We start from the raw sequence: 25,821 nt of genomic DNA, 5'->3' as shown, positions 1-25,821 counted from the left end.
ACAGCCTAATGGAATGTGCCCACTGCGGGCTGGAGCCGGGCCATGCCGAGCACCCACCACCCAGCAGCACCCTAGAGGTCCCATGCCATCGCTCCTGGCCCATGCTGGTCCCCCTTAACCGGAGCCAGAGCGACCTTAACAGCAAAAGTGAGAGGCTGCCAGGCCTTATCAGAGAGTATTTACAGCCGCTGTGTTCCCAATTAGACAGTCAGGTGACTGCGGCTGCTGGGGACCCAGACACCGGGGTCAAGGTCGTTGGTGGGGGCCTGGGGGTGGCAGAGGGGCAGCCACCTCCCCGGGGACACCAGCTGGCCATGGCATGGCCAGGGAACCCGCCAGCACAGCACCCCTGTGTGGCACATCGGCTGGTAATAGGGGACCCCATCGTGGCTGCCGTGGGGCTCCTGGGCCCTGCTGTCAGCATGGTCACTGCAGGGCTCCCAGTCCAGCATCAGGGTGCTCCCAGTCCAGCCCAGTGTGACACTGTACTTCCCACTGAACCAGTGCAGGGTGTCCCCAGTACAGAGTGCCCCCAGAACAGCGTGCAGCACCCCAGTTAAGCCCAGTACCCCATCCCAGTTCAGACCATCATGGCCATCTCTCAGGCCAGTACATGACACTCTGCCCAGCTGCACAGGGCACCCACAGCCCCCCAGGCAGCACCCTGGAACCCCCATTCCCCTGCTGGGAATCAATGCCACCAGGCCCCATTGGGTCCCATCCTGCCCCAGAGCAGGTGAGCCCCATGCCTGGGCACAGGTGTGTGGTGCTGGCAGCACACATGCTCACACGTGCTCACATGCCAGGGCCTGGCTGCACACGTGTGTGCAACTGCACATGTGACCTGCACCCACCCTGCATCCGCCTGGGGTCTCGCCTGGGCCCTGGGGCAGGATCTGGCCCCGGTTATTCCCCGCTGGATGCTGTGCCTTGCTTTTTCCCAAAGCCAAAAGGGGCTGGTGGTCCCACCAAGCCCCTCCCCTGGGGAGCAGGGGGTGTCACATGCCTGTCCTGCCTCAGTTTCCCCAGTGACGCCCAGCATATCCCACCGCTGGCCAGCCAGGGGCAGAGCCTGTGCCCACCATGATTCACAGTGCTGGCACCCTCTTTGCTGGGACTGCTGGCACCACGGTGGCCTCTGTGGTGTCACTGTCTGTCCCTGGGCTCTGGCCAGTGCCGGGCAAGGAGCCACCAGTCCCACGCTCCCTCTGCCGTGTTGTGGATGGGAATGGGCTCATGGGGCCAGGGGACATCACCTGGGGCTAGGGGGCATCACCCAGTGCTGCAGGCATGGGCAGGGGATTGCTGCCAGAAGGGGACCAATGTCCTGGTCCCCACACACCTGGGCAACCTGGCCTGGCTGCAGGGTGGCCACGAGTCCTGTGACTGTCCCTTGGGGCTGCACGTTGCAGCTGAACCACCCCGTGAAACAGCCCTGCCCTCACCCATGGGATCACACAGCATCTGTCCTGGCTCCTCACACCCCCGTTGGGAGGGGGTCAGGGGCTGTGGGGGACCCCAGCTGCTGGCAGGGTGTCTGTGCCAGCACGTCACCAGCCTGGGACAGCAAACCTGCCCAGAAAAAATTTTTACTGACGAGCTTCCCCTTCCCAGCACGCAGGAGGATGACGTGATTAGATGGGCTCAGGGACCCAAGCCAGGACCCGCTCCCTGCCCTGCCCGCCGTGCCTCAGTCTCCCCATTTTGATCGACAGGGCTTCGAGAGCAGATCTGACCCTCCCTGCTGCAATGAAACCACTCCAGTTCTCCCATCAAGTCTGTGGGACCCCCGGGCTGGGGAGCAGCATCCCCCTGGGACACAGCAGGGGCTGCTGGGCTTTGTCCCCACCAATATTATCACTGCTTTCTGCCCAGCTGGTCTTGCCACCCCCGGCCCTGCTCTGTCACTGAGAGGTCGGGACTGTAACCCATGGCAAATGGGCACTGCTGGACCCCTCCTGGCTCCAGCTCTTGGGGGATGTGCCAGGAACAGACTGTCCCTTCCCTGCCCACGCTGCCCACCTGCTCCAGCACAGGCAGCCCCTCAGGCAGGTGCAGGATGTGGGGTTAACCCTCCAAAACTCCATGCTGGCGATGCCCAGAGCCAGGAGCATCCTCAGGGATCTTTGCCTCCTCCCACTCCTGGGCAGCTGGGATCTGCCCTGTCTGGGGGAGAGGGGCTGCGTGGGGGGCACCGACCCAAAAAGCAGTTTGGAGAGAGGGAAGAACTGCAAAGTCTGCAATGGGAAACGTGTCCCAGAGCAGTGTCCCCAAGCCAGAGATGGGGACGGGAAAAATGGGGAGGGAAAATTGGAACAAAGCCCCCCGAAACCAGGCGTTGCAGGGCACAGCCAGGCTCTGCCCTGCAGGTAGATGAGCACGCACCTCTCTCACGGACGAAATACGCCAGGTAGAGGTCGAGCTCCTTGACAGAGACGCTGATGTGGTGGGGCTGGACGCAGAGGATGGGGTTGGTGCACTGGCCGGACTTGACCAGGCGCTCGCCGTCGGTGCTCTCCAGCGGGATCCCTTTGAAGAGGATGACCATGACCAGGTCCAGCCGCCACACCTTGTCGGCCTGGCGCAGGCAGTCGATGCGGCGCATCTTGCCCTTCTGGTCGGGGTTGGAGAGGACGCAGCACGAGGGCTTCTTGCCCGTGATGGAGAGCACGAAGTCCTCGCGGCACTCGGGCCGGATGTCCTTGCGCAGCTTGGCCAGGAGGCGCGAGGCCCATTTCTGCTTCACCTCCGGCTTCTCGCTCAGCAGCTCGTCCTTCACTGCCCTCTCCTCATCCTTCGTCATCCTCTTCTCGTGCTTCTTGAAGTACTTGCGCTTGCGGGCCTGCAGGTTGAACCACGTGTAGGCAAAGGCCCTGACGTGGGGGAGCAGCGCCTCGATGAAGGGGTGGAACTCATCCTGTGGGAGCAGAGGGACAGGGGGTCACTCCTGGTTGACCTCCCCCAACCACCTGGCACGGCTGAGGAGCCCTGGGGACCTGCCAGGCTCATCCCCACTGGGCTGCACTCCAGCACAACCAGGAGGAAAAGCTGTGGCAGAGGCATGGGCCCATCAGGGATAGGGACCCCCTCACCACACAGCAGGGTTATCCCTGTCCCAGGAGACTCCCATAAATCCCACTGTCTGCAATTCTCCCACCAACAGCCTGTGGGGAGTGGTTGGGCCACACTGGAGCCGGCGGTGCCACGGAGGGACAGGCACCTGTACAAGGTTTGCCACCTTGGCAGCACCTGTGCCCATGCCCCTTCCCAACCTCACGTACTGGGATCTGCTCCCCCCAGGCACAGAAATCCCTCCTGGAATCCCACCTGACATCGTGCCCACCGGAGCCGCTGTGCCAGCGTTGGGCGCTGCCAGTCTGCAAGAGCCCAGCGCCGGGTCCCCCACACCCCCAGCATGCCAGGTGCTCCCGCTCGAGCTCTGGGTGCCTTGGACCTCTCTGCTCCCTCTGGACCAGTGGGAAACTCCCCCAGTTTGCCCCAGTTGCAGCCAGACCGGCGGCTGGCGCCCGGCCCGGTGCACAAGGCGTGCTCTGACTGCCTTTTTCCATTTGGCGAGCGCTGCTGGATGAGTCCGGCCCCAAAAAGAAAACAAGGAAAATGCATCCCCCTCCCTGGCCCCTCCTTCCCGCATCCCATTTTTTTTCTTTTTTTTCCAGTTTGGAAAAATCAGTGCTTCCTGGCTGGTGGTGGGGGGGAACTCACAACACCCCCACAGGATGGAAAGGTGTTGGGAGCCTTCCTGGGGAGAAGCAGCACAGCTTGGAAAGCAGCAGGGAGAGGGTTGAGCATCCCCGTGCGTGGCCAGGGCGGTACCAAGATGGTCCTCGAGGGCAGGATTTAGCCCTCGGGGTCCCTCATGATGGTGAGGAGGAGGAAGGAGCCCAGCCAGAGTCTGCCGCAGGGTGCCAGGGCTGGGCAGGTGGTGGCTGGTGACAACTGCCACTGCTGTGCCACAGCTCTGGTTAGCAGGGCCATGCCTGGGTTTGGGTCACCCTCCCAGCAGGGAGGGTGCCAAGGGCTGGCGTTGCTCCGGGACCAGGAGGTGGCTGCGGGGAGGAGCTGGGAGAGGACAGAGCCCTGGCAGTGGGACGGGGTGAGCACTCCGGGGCCGGGGGCTGACCCCACTCCTCCCAGAGCAGCGATGCCATTTCCTGGCTGAAGCAGCCGTGTCCCAGGGCGACCCTGCCCGGAAGGAAGGGTGTCCCCTCCACGAAGCAGGCTCCCTGCAGCATTGGCCCCATACAGACCCCACTAATTCCCACTCATCCTCAAGTCCAGCACAGATCCCATTAACCACAAACCTGCTTCCCCAGCACAAACCCTGCCAATGGCCAGCACAGTCTCGTGGCACAGCTCTGGGTGTACCCTGGACCAGCATCTCCCTCACAGACCTCACTGTGACCTGGCAAGACACCACAGCACAGACTCCACTGTCCTCTGAATCCAGCACAGATGCCACTAACTGCCAGCACCAGCCCCCATCACAGCCCCACTAATCCCCCCAAAGTCCCCCCAAACAAGGACCCTTCCCCCCAGCACAGACCCTGTCACACAGATGAGTGCCAGCCCCTCTCTGGACCCAGAGCCGTGACCCCACAGATGTCCCCCCCATACCCCACAAGTGACCCGGGACTGTTCCCTTACCGGAGAACCTGTCGGACCCACAGAGACCCAACCCTGCCAGCAGACACATCCTGACCTGGGCACCCGTCCCTGCCTGCGGGACTCATCCTGCCAGGAGAACCCGTCCCTGCCCGGAGGACCCGTCCCCGCCGGCTGCTCCCGGGGCGGTCACAGGGTCTGGTTCCCGGTTCCCTCCCCAGCAGCAGCCGCTAATTCAGTGCAGCTGGGCAAGGGCTGGGCATGTGTCTTAAATCAGGGAAGAAGGTCAAAGAAAAGTAAGACAGGAGCCGAAAAAAGCAGCAGTGAGTTCCAAAAACAATACTTGGCCGGGGCGGTGGGCGGCTGATCTTCCTTGGTGGCCAGTTATTCAGACGAGCCCGACAAATTGCTGCCATCCCCTGGCCCCGCCACCCTCCCCAGGCAGCCGGCGGCAGGGCTGGCCACGGGGCCAGGGGGACACCGCGCCATTGTCCCCATCCCTGCCCTCCCGCTGGGCAGTGCCACCCCAGGCACCGCTGCAGGGAAGCAGGGCAGGAACCGAGTTATTCGCGTTGGGCAAGGCAGCACCCTTGGGTGCTGTTTGTGGTCACTGCAGGGGCCAGAGCGCGCTTGGTGCCCTGCCTTGGGACAGCAGGGATGAGCCCCGGTTTCGGGTCCCCCCCCCGGCCACGGTGCTGAGGAAGTTCAGACCTCATTTGGACCCGCATCTGAGATGCCCCCAAAAACCCGCTGTGTGCAGAAGCCCCTGTGACCCTTGGTGCCCCCGGAGCCATCGCAGCTCCCCCCCCACCCCGCCTTCCCCGGGATTACGGCAGGCCGGGAGCTGCACCCAAAGCCAATCAGCCCCTCGCCAACTTTCCCTCCCGCCGGGCTTATCCCGCGCCGCGATGCCGCGGTTAAGCCGCTTTAGCAGAGCAGGCGAGGGCGGCCGGGGGGCACCGGGACAGCCACACGGGTCGGCTGCGGCTGGGGGCTGAGGGGACACGCTAAAGGACTTGGGGGCCGTCCCCACCCCTGCATCACCGGCACTGTGCAGCCAGCGAGCCCCTCAGCCGGACACGCCATCCTGGCTCCACTTGGGAAGGCAGGGATGTCCAACCCGACCCCCGATTCACACCGGGTTCCCCCCATCCAGCAGCCGGAGCTCCGGCAAAGGGCTGGTTAAGTGTTTCTCCTGCTGTTTTTCCTTTGCGGGGCTGGGAAGCAGAGACGTGCTGCAATACCCCAGACGAGGCTGCTCCCGGGGCATTTCCGGATGGGAATCTGGCAGCAGAGCCTGTGCTTGGGCCTCATCCAGCCCAGGCTTGTAAAGCCCTGCAACCCAGGCAGGAGCACGCCTGCGTCGGGTGCTGCCGGCCCCGCTCCGGGCCCCCCTGCACCCCCCTTTCCAGGGGCTGCCGGAGCGTTCACTTCCCGTGCCAGCTGCTGCGAGGGGAAACTGAGGCATGGGTCAAGCCCGGCTCTGTCCTGTGGTGGAGCGGGGAGGGGAAGGAGGGATGCTCTGTGTGGAGCTGGGCATGCCACGGAGGATTAACTCCTCCGCAGCCCAGGGTTTGGCAGCGCCAGGGAGCGGGAATGGGCACAGCCGAGGCGCTGCCTCTCCCCGTGCTCCTGCCGCCGGCTCGGCCAGCACCGGCGCTCTGCACCCTGGGGACCCTCCTCCCTGGGGACACGGGGGATGCTCTGTGCCACGCAGGGACACAGCACCAGGCACGGTTACCACAGCATGGGTTGGCCACCCTCCGAGCATCCTCCGCTCCGGTGCCTTGTCCAAACAGGTCGGGCTCAGTGAAACAGCCTGAATTTTCCAGTGAAAAAAACGTTTCCTCAGGAAATTCCCGAGCAGTTTTCACGGGGGAGAGCGGGGGGGAGGGAGGGGGGGGCGGGGGCCGAGGGGTGGAGGAGGAGGAGGAGGGAGGACGGGAGGGGTCAGACACCTCGGCCGTGCGTTTTGCTCCCCACCGGCACAGCCGCGGCTGCGGGGAGGAGCGGGATGCCATCCCCACTGCGGGACGACCTCGCCGCATCCCAGCTCCGCAGGGACCACACAGGGCTTATTTTATGAAAGGATGCTCAGCCTCCCCGCCAGCAGCCACACACCTCCGAACCGCTGCCGGCTCCCACGGCCGCCGCTCCTGCCAGGTCCTGCTTCCCGCGGCCCGGCGAGCCCGGGCAGGGGCTGGCAAGTCGTGTGCTGGGCGCCGTGCCCCCATGGGAAGCCTTGGCGCGGCGGCGGGGGGCGGGGGGGAATGCGGCTAGAGAGATTCCGGTAATCCTGAAAATCCCAAAATCTGAAAGGAGCTCAGCGGGGACTTGCTTTTCCCTCGCTGGAGCCCGCGGACGCCCTTGGCACAGACCGTGAAGCCTCCGGTAGCTGCTTATAACTGTTCTCCGAAGCGGCTCTGGGTAATAAGTTAACCTGGTAATGAGACCTGTTGCCGAGACAGATGCAAATGATTGGGAAGTGCTCATTAGAGGGGATGGAAGGAGGCACTTAGGCCCTGAAAGGCACCCAGCCCTTCCCGGGGCCGCCCTGCACCCTATTAGAGCCCATTTTACAATAATTGCTCCAGAGGAGGAAATCTATTTGGATTCATCATAAAGTATTTATTAACAAGAGCTTATTCATAATTTTTGCTGCTCGCCGGCGTGGCGGGGCCAGGCATCCCGGCCTGCTCCCCATCGGAACACGGCTCCCCTGGCCCAGGAGAGGGGCAGTGATGCACTGGGGGGGGCGGGCAGCGAGGGGGCACGGGGGCAGCTGAAGCTCCCAGGGCAGGTACGAGCTGTGCTAGCCCTGCCTGTGCACACCTGGCCCCACGGCAGAGCTGCCCGTGGGGCAGAACACGCTGTCACAGCCACGTTCCCCCCCCAGCGCCTGGCTCATCCAGCTTGCAAATCCCCTCCTGCAGCCTACGCTGGGGCACAGAAACCCAGTGCCCAGGGCACCTGGCTGCCACCCCTGCACAGGTGAAGGCAGGACACAGTGCAATCTCCCCACAGCTCCTCTCCTCAGATCTTTTTGTGGCTGTTTTTTTTTGCCCAGCAGAGCCAAGAGCATCCTCCAGCCAACATCCACGCATGGCTCGGGGCTGTGGGTGAGCTGGACCATGCCTACCTTGGGCTCTTGGGAGGGTGGGCAGAGAGGGGCTCCCACCCTTCAGTTACTGCCCTGACGCTCAGCCCCACTCGGGATCAGCCCAGGAGGGGGTGGATGTGCTAACACAGCCCCCGGTGCTCACCACGCACGTGGGGACTGCGGCGTTCCCTGCACCCCTCCCTGAGCAGCCCTGGGCTCCCCACACCTGGCGCTGCCCAAAAACGCCCCGCTGGGTCCTCCAAGCCACCCTGGAGCAGGCAGGTCCCTGTGGCCCCCGGGTGCCGGGCCGGTGCCCACCTGCCCGCGCCGACGTGCCGGGGCGGGAGCGGTGCCGGCGCTCGCCCTCGCAGGTGCTGCGGCTGCGAGCGGGGGCGCGGGGAGCGCGCCGGGGCCGCGGGTCACGGGAGGCCGCGGCGGCAGAGAACCTGCCAGTTGCTTTGGAAAACAGCAGGAAGAAAAGCAGCTCTCTTGGCAGCCCCGGGCTCGGGTGCCAGCGCTGCCTGGGCCCCCGCCAGCCAGCACAGCCCGCCCCGCAGACGGCGGCTGGGGGTGGCCCAGGTGGGATGGAGCCGGAGGGGGCTTCTCCGGCGGCAGGTACGTGCCCCGACACTGTGCCTAGCACCCCGCCTCTGGTCTGCCCCTGTGCACCCCCACCCCGGCAACAACTGGCACTGCTGGTCCCCGGGTTGGCTTGACACACCCCAAACTGGTCCCCAGGGATGGCACCCAGCAGCAGCACAGCCAGCACTGATGGCTGGAGGAGCCAAGAGGGTGTCGGCAAGGGAAACCTGATGGTAGGAGAGTCTAGGACCACTTGCTGCCCTCCTGCAGACTCACCTGGATCCCCCAGGTGCCTCAGTTTCCTCATGAGCCTCAGTTTCCCCAGGTGCCATCTCTGTGCATCCCCCTCAGGGTTTGGGAGTCAAAGGCTCAGCCGCTTCCCCAGGGTGAGGCGCTGCCTTTCCAGAAATAGGGAAAAGGAGACTTGTCACCTGCCAGGCAGGATGCGACAGTGGCTCCTGGGGTCTGGGAAGAGGCCTGGAAGCAGCACAGGGGAAGCACAGAGGGGACACAGCCCATGGTCAAGGAGATGTCCCCTCACCCGGGAAGCATCCCGTGGCCAGCAGCAGCAGAGCCACGTGGCTTTCCAGCTGAAACCCCCCCGGGGCTCCAAGGAAGGGAAATGTTTCATGGAACTGGAAAAAAAAAAGGCTTTGCCAGCAGGTCCCAGCACTGCCAGCTCCTCCACCCGGCCCTGCGTCAGTGTGAGGCCCCGGGGGTGGCCCGGCCCCCCCAGCCCTGCTCCCAGCACATGGCAGGGACTGCGGTGCCCAAGACCCCAACCCAGATCCTGGGATCCCAGCCTGGGAGCTGCCAGGATGTGAGGCAGGGATGGGGGCAGTTTGTACCCCCAGGAGCGCAGAGGGAAACTGAGGCAGGACATGCAGCAGGGCTGACGGCACCACATTCAATGTGGGGAGGGGGCCCTGTCCCCAGCATGGAGGGAGCTGGGGCCAGACAGGGCCCCCCCCCAGCCAAGCCCAGGGCTCTGAGCCCGGCTTTAGCCCCTGACGCAGGAGGTTTTATTTCCCTCCTAACATATTTTTAGCCCTGCCTGCTCTGTCCTGGCCTTTCTGAGGGGGATTAATTCACCCCTGTCATGCACCATTAAAGGGGTGCAGAGAGAGGTCCCCATCTCCCTCCTGGGGGTGCCTGGAGGCATCCACGGGGGGGTGGCACTGGGGTATCTCTGCACTCCACGATGGGCAGTGGTGTGATGGGCTCATGGGGCTCACCCTGCTGCAAATCCATCCCCGGAGCAAGTCACCAGTTAAAAATAGCCCCGGCCTTTTGCTGGGGAGTCAGCGACCTTGCAGGAGGATCGGCTGCCCCCGGGGCCCTGGGGGTGAAGAGTTCATGGCCCCCCTCAGCCCCAGTGCCTCAGCAGTGCCATGGATGTGCCAAAGGCTCAACCTCTGCTCCAGCATCTCACTGGCTCCCCAGGGGCTGGGAACAACCTGCCAGGACCCTCCACTTAGGGGTGGGGAAACCGAGGGTGGTGACGGGCTCTCCCAGAGAGCAAAGGGAGATGAGGGTGTCCCCAGAGAGTCAGCCCCGAGCCTGGCCGGGTCCCACAGCCTGGGCGTGGAAGGATAGGACTGGTTTAACGGGGGGAAGGGGGGTGTTCATCCGCTTTCGGCAGCTCAGCAGAGCCTTCCTGGGGAGATTCAAAGGCTGAGCCCAGCCGGGTCCTATTTTGGGAGGGTTTTGGACGCCTCCCAAGCAGCAGAAGTGGGTGGGGGCTGACCTGCACAAAGGGACTCTGTTCGGAATGCCGGGCTCTGGCGGTGCCCGGTGCGGAGGCTGGTGGCTGCACTGGTCCCCTTGTCCCCCATGTGCCGGCTCTGCACCCTGGGTTGGGACAGGGGGCAGGTGCCCCCCTCCTGTGCCGGGTGCTGACCCCCACCTGGATGTAAAGTGAGGCACAGGGAGACACTGTCCTTGCCTCCTGAGCCGCCACTGCAACTGCTAAGTGACACTGCCATACCGCGGAGACGGCCGTGCCAACCTGCCTCGTGACGTGGGCTCCAACAGCCACCCGCCCTGGGCTACTTGCCCAGGCTGGCCCTGAGCCATCCCCCGGGGGAGTCCAAGGTCCCCGAGTGGGCCAGGCACTCCAGGAGCCAATGTCCCAGTCACCAACTCCATGGCAGAGCAGAAGCAGCACCACCGGCCCTGGCATCTGGGGGCCCTCCTGCATCACCTCACCTCTCCTCACTGCCCACCTCAGGCCCTGGGGAGCTCCAGAAAGCCCTGAGTGCCCTAGGGCGTGGTGCCACAACCAGCCCGTGCACAATCCATGCTTCCCTCCACACATAGAGTCAGGAGCACCTGCGGGCACCAGGAACAGGGACCCCGGGATGGGGACTGGGGTCCTCACCACGGTGATTCTGGGCAAGCTCCAGCCAGCCAGCTTCTGTCCCTGTCCCTGTCCCCACAGGGGACACAGCGGTCACGGCTCAGCCCGGCACTGCTGCTGGCGACTCCCCTCTCCAACCAATCCCCCACCGCAAGGCGAGGAAGCTGTGAGCGCGTCCCGGTTCCCTCCGGCGGTACCTCAGGATGCGATGCAGTCATCGTTAATGCATCTGGACTCATTTACGGGGATGAGAAAATGTTTCCAGGTTTCCCACAAAGTCCCATTAAGATCCCAGTCCCTACTCTATTTTTAGTGCCCTCATCAACAATGCCTTCCCCAGCCACCCTGGCGCTCCAGGGCCCCGTGGGGCTGGCGGGGCACCCTGGGCACGTGCTTGGCTTTGTGGGGAGCTGAGCTGCACCCAGACTGGGTGTCTGGAGGGGGCAAACTCCGGCCCTGCACTCCTCGACTCAGCAGCTTCACACCCAGGGGTGCACCCTGGGGCTTGGGATGCCCCAGCTTGGCTTTTGCTTGGGAGCAGTGGAAGAAGGAAACATGGTGGGAAACAACAGCAAAAGCCACCCCAGGTGACCGCATCGTCCAGGGCTGCAGGAATGCTCGTCACCGAGGATGGAGAGAGGGTGGCACCAGGCGATGCTTGGTGGGGCTGAGCATCCCTGCAGGTGTAGGGTCACGCCCTGCAGCACCAGACTGTCACCTGGTGATGGCCAGTGGCTGGCCCAGCCAACCCCCGCCTCAGCAATCCTCAGAGCCTCGGCAGGGCCTCCCTCAAGGCACTGGGTGCCCACAGGGCTGCCAGTGGAGCTGGCAAGGGCGCGCAGGTCCTGCCCTCGGCCCTGCGCCCTCCCGGGCTATCTATAGCCATGACCTCAGCGGGAGCCGGGGCAGGACCCGGCCGCGCATCCTCCCTTCTTGGCAGGGCCACCGCCACAGCCCCCACCCGGCACAGAGCTGCCGCCAAGCCGAGGCTTTTATCCTGTACGTTCGCTAATCCGACGGGATTCGGTGTCAGGGGCTGCCCACGGGAGGCTCACAAAGGCCGTTTCCAGGGGTGCTCAGCCAAGCGATGGAGAACGCCAGCCGGGAAGGGCAGACGGCGGTGCTGGGTGTCACCGCGTTAGGTGACAGGGTCTGACCCCAGGGGCTGGACGAGAGGGAATGTGGGTGACCCGCCTGCGAGGAGGTCGAGCAGGGGATGTCCCTGCGTAGGCAGAGGTGACTTGAGGACACCCCGCAGCTGCTCCCCGCAGGCGCCGGGGTCGCAGCCTCCCGCAGAGCCGGGGGTCGCGGGGAGGACCTGCTCGCTGCGCACCGGCTGCCCCGGGGGGAGCGGGGAAGGGGTGGCCCAGGGGAGGGGAATTTCCCCGGCTTTTTTCTCCAACAAACTCCTTGGCTTGTGCAATTAGAGAAATTTGTTTAACAAACTCCCGGGGGAGCGGAGCGGGAAGGTGGGGTGGCGCGGGGCCAGGGCGCTGCTCACACAGGCCCGCTCCCTCCCCGCCTGCGCCTTTGATCAGCGGCGCGCTGCGCCGGGGGACCGGGAGCCGTTCCCTGCGGCCACGGGGCCACGCTGTGCCACGGGGAGTGAGTGCCCCGGCCCCCGCGGCCACGCTGCCCGTGGCAACCCCCTGCCACGTGCCCCTTTCAACCGCTGCTTCACAGAGCCCTCCGCTCCATCACGCCCACCCCGCCGCCCTCGTGCTCGCCAGGGTGGCACGACCCTGCCCCGCTCAGCCTTCCCACCCCCCGGGCCTCAGGTGCGCCCACGGCGCTCCCCGCTGTGCCCGTGTGTGCGGGGAGGGCAGGCGCGGGCTCGGGGCGCGCTCTCGCCCCGGCTCGCTCCCGGCTCCCTTTCTCATGCAATGCCATTTCCATCAAAAACCCTTTACTCGGCACTTTTCCCCTCATTGGTATTCACGCCGCGCTCTCGCTGTCCTGGCGCACAGGTTACTAAAGGAGATTTTGCGGCGCAGCGTGGCGGGGGTCACATTTCAGCCCGCGCCGTCTCGCTTTCCCAAATCGCTGGGCAGCAGCCAGGGGACGGTGGGAGGGGGTGCAGGATCCGGCACATCACAGCTCCCGCCAGGCAACCGTGGGACCGGGCGGCCTCGTCGCCTGTCGCGGCGGGGCGAGGCGGGCTGGCGGCGGGGGCTCTGCAGCACGCTGATGGGTGGCTCCCCGGGGACAGCCAGCGGGTCACCGGCGCTCGCCGTCCTCCCGGCGGCCCCACGTGCCTGCACAGGGTGGAAGCAGCTGGAAAAGGGGGTCTGAGCGCGGGGGGCTGGGGGGAGGGCACACGCTTGGTGCTGCCACCACCCTCGCTGCCAGCGCCCGGATGAGCCCTAGGTGACATCCACACTGTCCCCAGTGGGACTGTGCCCCTAGGATGGCGTCCTGGGGCGAGGAGGGAGCAGCGGTGCCTCTCGTTTCAGGGCTGGTTTGGGGAAAGGGGAAATGTCTGGGTGGAAAATCAACATTTCTCTCTCATGGGCTTTTTCTTTTTTTTTTTTTTTCCTTTGAAAGCAAAAATATTTCTTGGTTTTTCGTGATCAGAAACATGTTGGGGGTTTTTTTGGACAACAGCCGGTCAAATACCGTTTCCCCGCGAAGGGAATGCAGGGGCCCTTTGCAAGGAGAGCGAAAGCCTTCGTAAAAAACAAGATAAAACCCCCAGGTTTTAAAAAAATCCACCTGGCTACAGACTTGAACAAGCTCCCAGGGAAGAGGGGTCAGCAGAAGGGCTGGATCCTGGTGTTCCCGTGCCAGGCAGCGCTGCCGGAGCGGTGGTGGTGGCGGGGAGGGCGATGCCCACGGCAGGCAGCCCAAAGCCCAGACCTGGGGATTTCGCCCAAAATGCTGCTCAGCGCTGGCTGCTGGCCGGGGAAGGAGGATTAATGTGCTTTTAGAGCAGTGGCGAGTTAACCAAGAAATCAATCCTTGGCAGGGGCCAGCCCCAGGTCCCCCGGCGCGTGAGCGCTGCCGCACCTGAGCCGCGGGATCCTTTCCCAGCTCCTCTCCAGGACTTGGGAAGCTCCGGGCCTTGGCGGCCGGCGCAGGGCGTTGGGCCCCGGCCAAGCTGGCACAGCGCGCCCGGCCGCGGGGGATGCCTGCCCAGGGCCGACGTGACGGATGGCGAGCCCAGCCACCCGCCTGTGTGTGAGCCAGGCCCCGGGATGCCCGTGGGGACCCTGTGCATCCCCTCCCTGCAGCTGGCACGTCCCAGGGGTCTATGCTGTCCCCTCCTCCAGGGTGAGGTCTCACGGTGCCCAGCTGCCAGGGCAGGGAGAGGGAGGCTGAGCTCAGGCTCTTGCCTGTGCCGGTTTGGTGCATCCAAAGGCACTTTGGTACCCAAAACCCACAAGGGTTTGGCCACCGTGAGGCTCTGCCCCTCTCAGACCTGGCTCCCAGCTGTGCTGTGGGGACGTCACCGGTGATGCCACATGACTCTGGCAGGGCTCAGCACCCACTGATGCCCTCGCTGCTCCCATCGCCTTCGCCACCCTGCCCCAACCTGCCCGGCACACCCCAAGGTGCTGCGGGAGAAATCCTCTCCCCATGGGTCCCCAAGGAGCAAATCCCTGCTGCCCCAGGGCCCTGCCTGCACCTCCCAGTTTGGGTGAAAGGACTGGGGGGGGACAGGAGTCCCCCTCTCCACCTCCCACGAGCCGTCAGCCCCTCTGGAGGTGCTCAGTGCTGGCACTGCCATCCCTGCGCAGAGGAGCCACAGCACGGCCGGGGGTGGCAGGCACTGTGCCAGGCTCCCAGGGAGGGACTGTACCTCCCCCACAGCTCTCCTTCTTCCCCTCCAGTGTGGGACCCTGGGGACACTCCCCATCACTGCCACCATCCCCATCCCTGCCACCTGGGGCTTGCCTTGTCCCTAGGACAGGTGCAGGCACAACAGGAGTCACAGGGGGAGACAATGGGCATCCCTTGGGCTGCAGGGAAGTGTCCAGGGGCCAGGCAAAGGGACAGCTGGCACAGGCAGCACTGGGCAAAGAAAGCTGGTGAGCAGACAGGGCAAGTTGTCCTTGCCCCAGTGGTCATTCTTAGAGAGCCCTGCCTTGCAGGGACCTGCCTCCACCACCCCCAAAGGCAGGAGACACTGTTCCCCCCTTTCCCTGTAAGTAGCAAACCCCCATCCAGGCCCTCCCTGCTGTGCACAGGCCCGGGTCAGGATGGATCCCTTGGTGCCACTGTGGCACTTCGCCCCGGGCTCTTGAGCTCCCTGGGCCAGGGCTGCCCAGGACTCCTGGGAGAGCCGCCTTTCCCGCTCTTTGCTGTGCCTGGATAAGGAGAGCACATCCGGCTGGGCTGGCCCTCACCACGGCTCCCCTGCCACCGAGCCTTGCCACGCCGGCACTGCCCTGGCCACGCCGGCCATGCCGCAGCCACCCCTGCAAAGGGGGGAAAACCGCCGGGTCAGAACAGGATCAGGCTACAGCTGCCAGCATTCACCCCCAGCCCACCCAGGCTCAGGGGAATAGAAAAGCACCAAAGGGAGCTATTCCCAGTTGCTCCAGGAGCTCCGGGCAGCACGCTGGGCCCTGGCAGCTGGGCTTTGTTCAGCAAAGCTGCAAAGGCGCGCACGCGCCCGCAGCGCCGGGCACGCGGTGGGATCGCTCCATGCCGGGGCAGGAGGGACCACGACCACAGTCAGGGAGGGAACCGTGGGCAGGGCAGGGCTGCCCAGGAAGGGGAGGAATCGGCGGGCACCTCAGAGAAGGGCGGCTGATTTACTGCGCGAGGCCCCAGCCAAGTTCAAGGTGATGCGGGGGAGAGCAGCACAGCGCGAGCGCCGGCCACCGGCCCCTCGTGCAGCTGGGCTTGTCCCACCCGCCCCCCAGTCCAGCCCTCCAATCCGACCTCATAAACCTCACTGAAAACAGGATCTGTTTTTCCTGGGTGAGGATTTAAGAAGGGATCAGGCAGAAGCAGCGAGCGGCGGGGCAGGGCTCGCCAGGGCAGGCGGGCACGGCGGGCGCCGCGGGGAAAGCGAGGATCTCCCGAAGGTTGCGTTTAAAGAACAGCCTCATTGTTTTTCCCAAACAATACTCAGCAGATGGGAGAATTGAAAGTGTGTTGCAACCTTCCCTCTCTTCCCCCGCCGTGCCCGGCTTGCTGCTCCCATCCTTTGGCAGCCGATCTGAGCTCCCGGCTGGAAACCAGTTCGCCAGAGCTACTGGTGGAGGGGGTGAACACCGGCGCTGAAAAGCCCCAGCACTTTTGGGAGGGGGTTTGCCAAAGGATGCCCGATGAGATGTGTCCAGTGGGCAGCTCCCTGCTCCAGCCATGGGCCCACAGCAGTGGCGGCAGCTGGGTGATGTGGGGAGCCTGGCAGTGGCTGGGGAGAGGTGGGATCTCCTTGGATCCCCGGAGATGTGACTGTGACCATGCCACGTGGCCACAATGCCTCTGGCAGCCCAGTTCTGTCCCCTGGGCCCCACGCTGTGCCCGTTTGCTGGTACTGAGGTTTGTGCCAGGCCGGCTTAGCCAGGTGCTCCCCAACACCCCTTGGATTGGGAGCCACCAAATACAGCACACATGGGGCTCTGTGCCTGGCTGCTGGCTCTCGGTTGGGTGCATCGCCTCTGCCATCCCAAAATCAGCCTCTGCACCCCCTGCATGGGATCTGGGAGAGGGGAGAGGGTCTCTGGCCATACACCGGCGGGATGCACAGTTCCCACCATTCCATCTGCCTCGGAGACTGGTGCCCATCTCACCTCATTCCCATCCTGTGGGTACCAGGGTGGGGGTCTCAAGGCACACTGCAGGCACTGCCAGGTGCCAGGCACGAGCCAGAGGTTTGTAAGAGCATCGCCAGTCACAAAACTGGCAAATTTCCCCCTCCACAAGAGCATCCCAAATCTCCCACCGTTGCAGATCCAGGAGCCAGGGATAACTGTTACGACTCTGGAAATCCCTTTGGCTCCTCAGCAGCAGCTCCCAAGGGACACACGTGCGGGTCCCTGGCAGGTGCTCAGCTCCAGGGTTATTTTGGAGCCCTGGCAGCCGGACTCCCCCCCCTGCTTCCCCGTGGGCAGGGTGAGGCCTCGTGCGTGGCGGCGGTTCCGGTGCTGCTTCCCTGCTAATCCGGGCAGCTCCCTCTTGACTTCCCGGCCTGCCCTCGAGGGGGGACAGAGGTGAGCTGGGGAAGTGAGAGGAAGTGTCCGAGCAGGGACACTGAGCCGGGGAGGGCACAAAGCCACCCTCTTGCCTGCCGGGAGACGCAGCCGAGGCCGCAGCCAGGAGCGTGTCACGGGCGATGCCTTGGCCAGGGAAGGCTATTTCGGTGCCACTGGGCTCTCCAGCTTGGACCTGCTCCGGCTGGGAAGGACGGCTGGCCGAGGGCTCGTTGGGGTCCCCGTGGCCGTGCTGGGCTCGAGGGGCTGGCAGTGGTGGCGGTGGGGAGATGCACAAAGGCTAAGGCAGGGCGGCTCCCGCGCACGTTCCAATGTATCCACATCACCATCCGCAGCTCCCGAGCCCGGGCGAGCCTGCCCGCCACGCGGGTGGGATGGGAACGGGAACGGGAGCGGGAATGGCTGGGCTGGCCCTGGGGGACGAGGTCTGGTCCCATCCGAGCCGGGCTGGGAGCTGAGGCTATGCCAGGGCAAGAGGGGAGGACATCGGAGCCTTCCCCGTGCCAAGGCAGCGGAGCAGAGGATCCATGAGGAAAAACCAGCTCCCTGCTGTCGGCCGGGAAAAGCGCTGGGAACAGCACGGGTTTGTGAGGAGAAGGACTCCTGCCAGTCCCGGCCAGGCCAGTGACCACACAGCTTCCCACATCACACCAGCACGGTGAGCTGGCAACAACAGGCGCTGCCAACCCAGCACCAGCTGGAGACTGGAAGGACTGGGAGGTGGTGGGACCCCCAGGAGGGACGGAGTCAAGGTGGGAGAGGAGGGATGGAAAGGGAAAGAAAGAGAAAAAAAGAATAAAGGATAAAAAAGAAAAAGAAAGAATAAAAAAAAAGAAAGAAAAAAAGAAAAAAAGGAAAAAAGGAAAAAGGAGAGGAAAAATAAAAAGAAAAAATAAAAACAGAAAAAATAGAAAAGAAAATAAAAAGAGAAAGAAAAAATAGAAAGGAAAAGAAAAAAGAAAGAAAGAGAGAGATGAAAAAAAGCCAGATTGAGGTGTGACCCTTGTCAAGTCAACCACACAACAGGGAGCACCATCCTCAGGGTCATCTGAGCCATCCCAGCACTGCCCACCCGTGCCCCCACCCATGCCTGTGCCCATGCCCCCACCAGCCTCACGCTGCACCCGGGGAGAGCCAGGGCCAGAGCCCCACACTGCCCCCCACACCACACAGGTGCCAAGAGGGGACCCCCACAAACCCCCACAGGCAGCTGAGCCCAAGCCTCTGAGGTGGAACCAGAGCCCGCCTGCAGCTCCAGCCCAGGGGATGAGGTCTGGCAGGAGAACCCTGGGCACAGGCAGGGAGGTCCCACAGCAGCACAGCCCCCGGAGCAGAGCCCTCGTGGGGTGCAGCACGAGGCCGGGCTGGGAGCGGGCAGCGCCTGCTGCCAGCAGGGAAGAGGTTACGAGCTGGGGAAAGCTGCTCAATAATTAAATAAATATCAGCGATCAATAAGCACAGAGCAAAGGCAGAGCCGCAGTGGTCGTGCTGTGGGCAAGGAGGGGGGGTCCCTGAATCTCCCCCCCCACGGCCACACCGGTTGTTGGGGGGAGCTTTCGGGGACGCCCCGCTTGCCCGCACCGTGGGCCCTGGCACGGCCACCCTGCCGCGTGCCACCGGACCACGCTGGCGTGGCCTGGGGTGACACCGGCGTCCCCACCACGGCTCAGAGCTGCCCCTGTGCCCCCCAACACGCAGACGGGGACTGGCATCGCCCCCTCGCCTCCGAGGCTGAAGGGGTGCCCCCCATATCCTGTCACGCACGACCCCTCCCGCCCTCTCGCCCGCCAGCGCGGCGCGGCACGGACGGGTGCAAATTGTCCCAAACTTGGAGGATTTGGAAGAAAAAGCCTGTGCCCCCCCCACCCCCCTCCCCCCACTTTGCACCCCACCATGTGCAGCCAGGCTGGAGGGGGGGAAGGAAAAAGTTTCACGCTACGCAAGAGGCAGCACGGCCGAGGCCGAACCCGCAGTGCCAAGTCCCACCCGAGCCGCCCCGAACCCACCGAGGACCCCCTGCACCCCACAATGTCCTCCCTGCACCCCCAGAGCCAGCGGCTTCCCCGCACCACCCACCTCTGAGCACGGCGAACAAAAAATAAAACCCAAACCACAACGCAACCTTCCAACCCCCCCCCACGCCCCAAGTGAAAGTGAAGGCTGAAAAACCCCCAAAAGCACCAGAAACACCCAAAAAAAAACCCCTACAAAAGGCGATGGGGGGCAGGGGTGGGCAAGAGGGAAACGCAGCTCCTCTGAGCAGCCCTGCACGGCCCCAGCCCGCCTTTCCCTGTTATGATTATTTTTATGGGGTGGGGGGGGAGGTTGTTGCTTTTTCTTGCTTTTTCTTATTTTTTTCTAATTTTTTTTTTTGCATTGCAACTGTTAAAGTCTGTTGCGGCGAAAGAGGCAAATTGGGGGGGGGGACGTGGGGGGGTCCCGGTTACCTGGGTCAGGCAGAGAGGAGACGAATACATCCCGAGCCGCGCTGGGAAAGTGCCTAATTGCAGGGCTGAGACTCGAGGCGTAAAAGTTACTGAGTCATTTCGGAGGCTGGAGCAGTCCGGGCGTTTTTTCTCTCTCTCTCCTCCGGAGCGGCTCTGCAGGGCCCGGGGGCAGCCGGGCAGGGGGCGGCCCCGCGGGAGGGGGGGCCGAGGAGGAAATAAAAAGATTCCAACTTCCACCCCCCGCCAAAAAAAAAAATTAAAAAAAAATTTTTAAAAATAAAAAGCGAAATTTCCCCCCCCCTTAGAAAATAAAGCGCTTTTTTGTTGTTGTTGTTGTTTGTTTGGGGGGTTGGGGGGGGCGGCTTAAAGAGGCAGAAGGGTCATCCTCGCCCGGGAGGGGCTCGGGGGTCCGCACCCAGCCTGCAGGCACGGGCGGCGGGGAAGTTAGAGGGGAAGCGGCTCCATCCGAGACCCGGGCAGCGGAGAGAGGGAGGAAAGAAAGAATGAGAAAATGAAAAAAAAAAAAAAAAAAAGAAAAAGGAAAAAAAAAAAAAAAAAGGAGTGAGGAATGAAGTGACGTTATGAAAAAAGCCCATCCCAAAATATTACATCCCATTTAAAGATGTAGGAACCCCCTTTGGCTCGCAGGGCCGAGGCGCTGCGGGGCAGGGGGGGGCGGGGGAGGGACGGCCCCCCCTCCCCGGGGTGGCGAGTCCCCCCGCGCCCTGGCGCGGCCAGCGCCGAGCGCTCCCGGCTTTGGGTGTTTGGGGGGGTTATTTTTTAATTTTTTTTTTTTTTTTACTAAACGGAGCCAATCCGGCGAGGGGAGAGAAAAAAAACCTGCAGATTCATGTGCAACTTCTGGGCAGTGGCCCCGGCACGGGGAGGGGGTGGTGGGGGTAGCGGTGTAACCCCCCGCACCCAGCCCCGGTGCGGGGGGGCCGCCCCGTCAGCCCCGCGTTGCCTCCGCCGCATTCCGCTCATCCCGCGGAGACGCTCATTCCGCCCCCCCGCGTTATTTAACGACCGGCAGCATCACGGGGGGCGGGGGAGCACCACGGGCAGCCCCGCCCCCTTCGCCCCAGGCAGCCCTGCAACCCCCGCACAAAGAGAGAAGGAGATTAAAAAAGCGGAGCCTGCGCCCGGCAAACTCCGAACCGCAAGTTCTCGCTCCGCACCCCCCCCGGCCCCGGCCGATCCGCGGGCGCTAATGACGCTAATTAGAGAGCGCGCGGGGAGCGCCACGGGCGGAACACAAAGGGGATCCCCGGGCACCTCCCGGGTCGGGGGGGGCTGCACCCCGCGCCCCTCCCGCACCGGGGGACACCGCTCCCTGCAGGGACCCGACCCGCAGCGCGGCCGCTCCCGGCGCGGGGCCGCGGCTCCAGCGCTGCCTCGCTCCCCAAAAAGACGAAAACCGCTTTTTTTTTTTTTTCCTTTTTTTTTTTTTTTTTTTCCGTCTGCGGTGCCAAGTCCCCGCAGCGTCTCTCCCCGCACAACTGATTTTCACTCTCAACTTCTGGCGGCCCTCGCGGCCGGATCCCCGCCCGGGGTTGGGGTTCACCCCCCGCACTCCCCCCGCGGGGACATCCCCGTTCCCGCGGGATGCGGCGGCTCCGCGCAAACTTGGGCGCGCATCCCGCATCCTCCCGCATCCTCCCGGGGCGGCTCGGGCCGCGCCGCCGCGCTCCCCCCGTGGCCTGGCAGGAGGAGAAGCGGGAGAAGCCCCGCGCACGGCGGTGCCGGAGGGGGGGGGATGTTTTTATTCTCACATCGAGGATGGTGATTCCCCCCACCCCCCTCCCTCCGCGGTGCGGGCAGGGCGGCCCCGCGCAGCGCGGACTTGAGCGCGACCCTCCCGGGCGTCACTTCCAAGTTCAAGTCGGTGCGGCTGGCGGCCTCTCCGCCCCTTTTTTTAGCGGCCATTTTCAGCTCCATCCAGCCCTCCGCGGGCTGCGGACGCTCCCCCCGCGCCGCGACCTCCCCGCCGGGCGGCTCCCGCCGCCGCCTCCGCCCCCCCGGTACCACGGGGCGGGTGGGCCGGGGGAGGAGAGACGGCGGCAGCTCCCCGCCCGCCCCCGCCGCCCTGCGCCCCCCGCCCCGCCACCGTATTAAACTCGCCCCGCCGCCCCTCCCCGGCAGCAACTTTTGCTCGTGGGGGCACCCGCAAACACACGCACACGGGGAGGGGGTTGGAGGGGCGAGGGAGAGAGGGAAGTAGAAGAGAAAACGAAAGTGTCATGGGACCTACCATCGCCAAGTGCAATTAACGGGCTCCAAGTTGCTGCGAAGCGCAAAGCAAAAGAGGATGGATGGGCTGGTTTGGGGTTTTGGTCTAAAACGTGTGTTTTCCACCGCGCCGAAGGAGGAGGAAAAAAAAGAAAAAAAAAAGCGCTGCCCCGCGAAAGAATTAAAAAATTTAAAAACCCAACAATAATAACAACAACAACAATAATAATAATAATAGAAGCCCTCCCCGAGGCCAGCGGCACAGTGTCCCCCGCGGGCGGTCACCCTCGCTCCGGCTCCGTCGCGCTGCCGGGGGCCATGCTCCGGGCGGGGGGCCGGGCTGCGGGGCGGGGGCGCGGGGCGGCGGGGACGGGCGGCAGGAGCGCGGGGCCCGCGCCCGGCCCGGCCTCATGCGCTGCAGGGGTGGCGGGGCTGGGGCGGGGGAGCTGAGGGGGTGGCGGAGGTGCGATGGGTATTTTTGGGAGGCAAGAGGAGAGAAAAAAAAAAAAATCTGTTTTCTAAAAATTAAAAAAAAAAAAAAATTAAATAAAAATAAAGCCCGGGAGCGGGGCGGGCGGGCGGCGCCTACGGCAGAGCAGCGCAGGCATCCCCCGCGCCCCCGGCGCAGCCCCACTCCGGCCGGGCACGGCTCCTCCTCGCAGCCCGCAGCGCCCCGGCCCCATCGCCGCCGCCCCCGCCTCCTCCTCCTCCTCTGCCTCCTCCCCTCGCCCGGGGCACCGGCGGCGCTGCGGCAGGGACGCTCCCGGTGCGGGGGCGGGGAGGGAGGAGGAGGAGGAGGAGGAGGAGGAAGGCTCCGGCCCCGCTCGCCCGGCAGCGCGACGGCGGCCCCCGGATGGTTGCGGGTAGGTGGCGGGGGCTGCGGCGCGGCCCCAGGGCCGGCTGCCTGCGGGGCCGCCCCCGGCCTTGCCCGGCGCGGGAAGGGGGCGCGGTGATGGGGGGCGCGGCCCCGGTGCGGAGCTACCGCAGCGCGGGGAGGAGCCGCGGGCAGCGCCGGGCCCACCGCCCGCCCCCGCCCGGGCATCCCCAGGCACCCCGGCCCCGCTCAGCCCTGGCCGCCCGCCCCAAGCCCGGGCATCCCGGGCGGCCCCGGCCCCGCACGGCCCCTGCCCCGCGCTGCTCACCCCCATCCCCGGCCCGCGGACACCCCCGCGTTCCGCGCACATCCCCCTCCACCCACCAGCCCTGTGGTGTAGACGCCCACCCTGGTCACCCCCGCTACCCATCCCCTGGGTGCAGACACCCTGATGGCCTCCCCTCCCACCCCCAGGAACAGACACCCCGTGTCACCCCGAGTGCAGACACTCTCATGGTCACCCTCCGCCCCCACCCCTGGGTGCAGACACCCCGCTGCCCCCTCCTCGGGTGCGGACACCGCCGTGGTCACCCCCCCTCCTCCGCCTCGAGTCCGGCCTTGTCCGAGCATCCTCCATCCCCGCCCCCACCCCTCCAGAGTTTCCCATCCATCCCCGTCCCCCCACACTCCTCATGTTCCCCGCAGTCCCCCCTTTATTTCCCCAAGGATGTCCTATGTCTGCCCCCCCCAAACTCTTAAAGCCACAGGCCGCTTTGCAGCCGGGGGGGGGGGTTGGCAGCTTGTGGGGCTTTTCCCCCTTTCCAGTCCCACTCCAAAAGTTGGCAGCGACCCGAGCGCAGGGTTTGGTCCAGGAGCAGGGAAGGGCACGAGTGGGGGGGGAGTGTGAGGGGGAGCGATTCCCTCATTTCTATCGACCCCTTTTGTGTCTGGACCTGGATTTTTAACCCTTGTTATCGAGTAATCCTTTAATCTCTTAATCCTTTCAAATAACCATATTTTTCTATAGGAAGGCAACAAAAATTAGATATTTTTTCAGTTTGCCGAGGGCCGAAGCGTGCACCGTGTGCCTGGATTTTTCGGCACGCTCCGTAGTCCTGAACAAACAGGAACATAATCTCCATCTGCCTTGAGCTTGAATGGTCTCAGTGTGATAAATAATATGCTAAATAATTTATTATATATTTTAAAAATAAAATTAAAGCAGTCTACTCTGCAATTCCATTAGTTTTATTCCATCATTTTCTCCCTCTTTTTTTATTTTTTTTTTGGGGGGAGGGTGCTGTGAGCCTGATCATTTTTACAAGGGCTCAGCTCGAATTTAACAGGGATTTTGGATACACAGGAGGTTATTTTATCCATCCCTGTATCCCCTTTGCCTACTAAACCCACCACGTGCATACCGAGATACTGGACGTTAATTTGTGCATTCACAGGGTATTATATATATTATATATATATGTATATATTTTTACTGAGTTATTTGTCAGACACAAGTACGACCATCGGCCTTATGGAAATGAGATCTAATTTTATTCCAGCTGTCTATAAAAAAATAAAAAGAAATTATTTTTATTTAAAACCTCTAGAACTTTTTTCTTGGTGTGTTGTTTTTTTTTTTTAAATCACCATCTGCTCCCCCCCCCCCAAAAAAAGCCACTTCCCTGTTTTAAAGCTGAAAAAAAAAAAAAAAACCAAGACTGAAATGAGCAGTTCCCTCGCCTCGTCCCAGCTCCAGAAGCCTCGAGGAATGTAAACTCGGCGGTAACTCCGCTCGCCGAGCACAGTTTGCATTTTCTGCCCGGCTCCGAGCACGATACGGCACAAAAATAAACCCTGGGAAAGAATTTGCCAATTTTTAACCACTTCCAAGGCCGCCGTGGTGCCCGCTGGCAGCTCCCTCCCTGCTGCCAGGGGTTTATTTCTCTGCGGCGGTTCCTCGGCTCCCCTGACCCTGCGTGTTTTGGGGGGGACGTGGATGTTTGGGTTCACCCCGGGTGCCGTGGCAGATCACCTGGCTGTGCCAGGCTGGCGGTGCCAGGGCGGGCGAGGAGGGAAAACGGCGTTGAAAAGGCAGGGCTGGGATTTTATTTTCCCGTCTGCGAGGCCTTTCTGTGGGGTGTGGGTTGGTGGGGAAGGGGTTATTTAATTATTCATAATAAAGGAGTTATTTATTTATAATAAATATTTATTTGTATTTATTTATGATAAATAAATAACCGCCGTAGTTATTTATTTTTTGTAACGCTGTTAAAAGTATTTCCTGGGTGGTTCAAAGCTGGGGGGTGAAGGACTGCTGGCCTTGGCTCTGAGGAACCCCCCATGGGTTTCCAGTGGCCCAGGAGCACACGGTGTGTGCCCCCAAAATAATCCCACAGTGTGTCCCCCCAAATTAATCCCATTTCTTCCCTGTCAGCGAGGGGCCTGGGGAGTGATCCTGCACAAACCATAGCAGCAGTGGCCCAGGGTTGGGGTAATTTCAGTGCACCTGGCGCTGGCAGAGCCAGGCAGAGGGAAGGGCACCCCTAATCCTGGCACCCCTGATTGGGAAGGGGGGGGGGGTCACTCAGCCCCAGGGAGAGCTGCAGGATTTGGGGCTGCGCTGGGCATGGAGCTGGAGAGCTGCCACCAGACCCCGCAGTGACCGTCCCCACCCCCCCAACCTGCACCCACCATCCTGAACCCCAATTCTCATTGTAACCCCAAGCAGAAAAGCACTAAAAATACAAAAATCCTTTTTTTTTTTTTTTTTTTTTTTATGTTTCCAAGCTGCCTGTAAACAGCATTTTGAGGACGGGGGTGGAATCCAAACCCAGTTTAATTTTCCCGTGCAGGCCATCCCTGCTGCCTCAAATAAAACAAAAAGTGGTGGTGGGGATTTGGGGGTGCAGTTCTGTTTCTCCAAGGGGTTTTTCAGAAGGGTTGGACCCCAGGGGTGGAAGCTGGGTTACCCTGATTTTGGCAGAGACAGAGAGGCTGGATCAGGCCCTTTGTTCATCCCTTGGGTTTTTATCCTGGCCTGTTTGGAGCCTCACGACCCCCTGTCTGTAAAACCAGCGCTGGGAACAAGTGGAAATTTGTGTCCCCCCACCTCAAAGCTGGGTTTTATTTCTAAAGGGCATTTCATGGTTGATTTGTGCTGCTAAGACACCTCGATGCCAACTTTTGGGCTCAGCCAAGGGGGTGCAGATACCCGTGGAGCAGCACAGGGCTGGTCACCCCCCCACTGCCACGGGAAAACATCCCCCAGCCTCATTAGCCCTTTTTTTGGGCTCATTTTAGCGTTTTTGCAGGTTTTTTTCCAAGGTCCCATTCTACTGGGCGCAACGGCACGGCCGAGCCACGTCCCTCTCTGCAAAGAGGGAGAGAAAGGGAAATAATCCATGTTGGGATAGTTTTGTTGCTGCCTTTCTTTGCTTTTAAAATAACTTTTAAGGAGAATATTCTGGTTTTGACCAGAATTTATTTACTTTATTTCTGCATAT

The 25,821-nt window shown here is 62.9% G+C and overlaps 1 protein-coding gene across 5 annotated transcripts in view; it reads right to left on the bottom strand.

Moving 5' to 3' along the window:
- The window catches only part of NFIC (nuclear factor I C), a 39,246-nt gene extending 17,009 nt beyond the window's left edge, over positions 1-22,237 (bottom strand). For 2 of the 5 annotated variants that reach the window (XM_050321423.1, XM_050321428.1), the window contains exons 1-2: positions 19,276-19,463; positions 2,386-2,917 (exon numbers count right to left, since the gene is read on the bottom strand). In XM_050321423.1, the coding sequence (XP_050177380.1) occupies positions 2,386-2,917; positions 19,276-19,305 (562 nt within the window). In that variant the 5' untranslated portion in view covers positions 19,306-19,463. Of the gene's footprint in view, positions 1-2,385; positions 2,918-19,275; positions 19,796-21,526 lie in introns of those variants that run through there. The other 3 variants (XM_050321424.1, XM_050321425.1, XM_050321427.1) reach the window with 3 other exon arrangements.
- Between the last annotated feature and the right edge of the window lie 3,584 nt (positions 22,238-25,821).

This window comes from Myiozetetes cayanensis, unplaced genomic scaffold (genome assembly GCF_022539395.1).
Source record: "Myiozetetes cayanensis isolate MyiCay16 unplaced genomic scaffold, myiCay2020 scf26, whole genome shotgun sequence".
NCBI lineage: Eukaryota > Metazoa > Chordata > Aves > Passeriformes > Tyrannidae > Myiozetetes > Myiozetetes cayanensis.
Note: the sequence above shows the minus strand (reverse complement) of the source record. Positions and strands in the feature narration are given on the sequence as shown.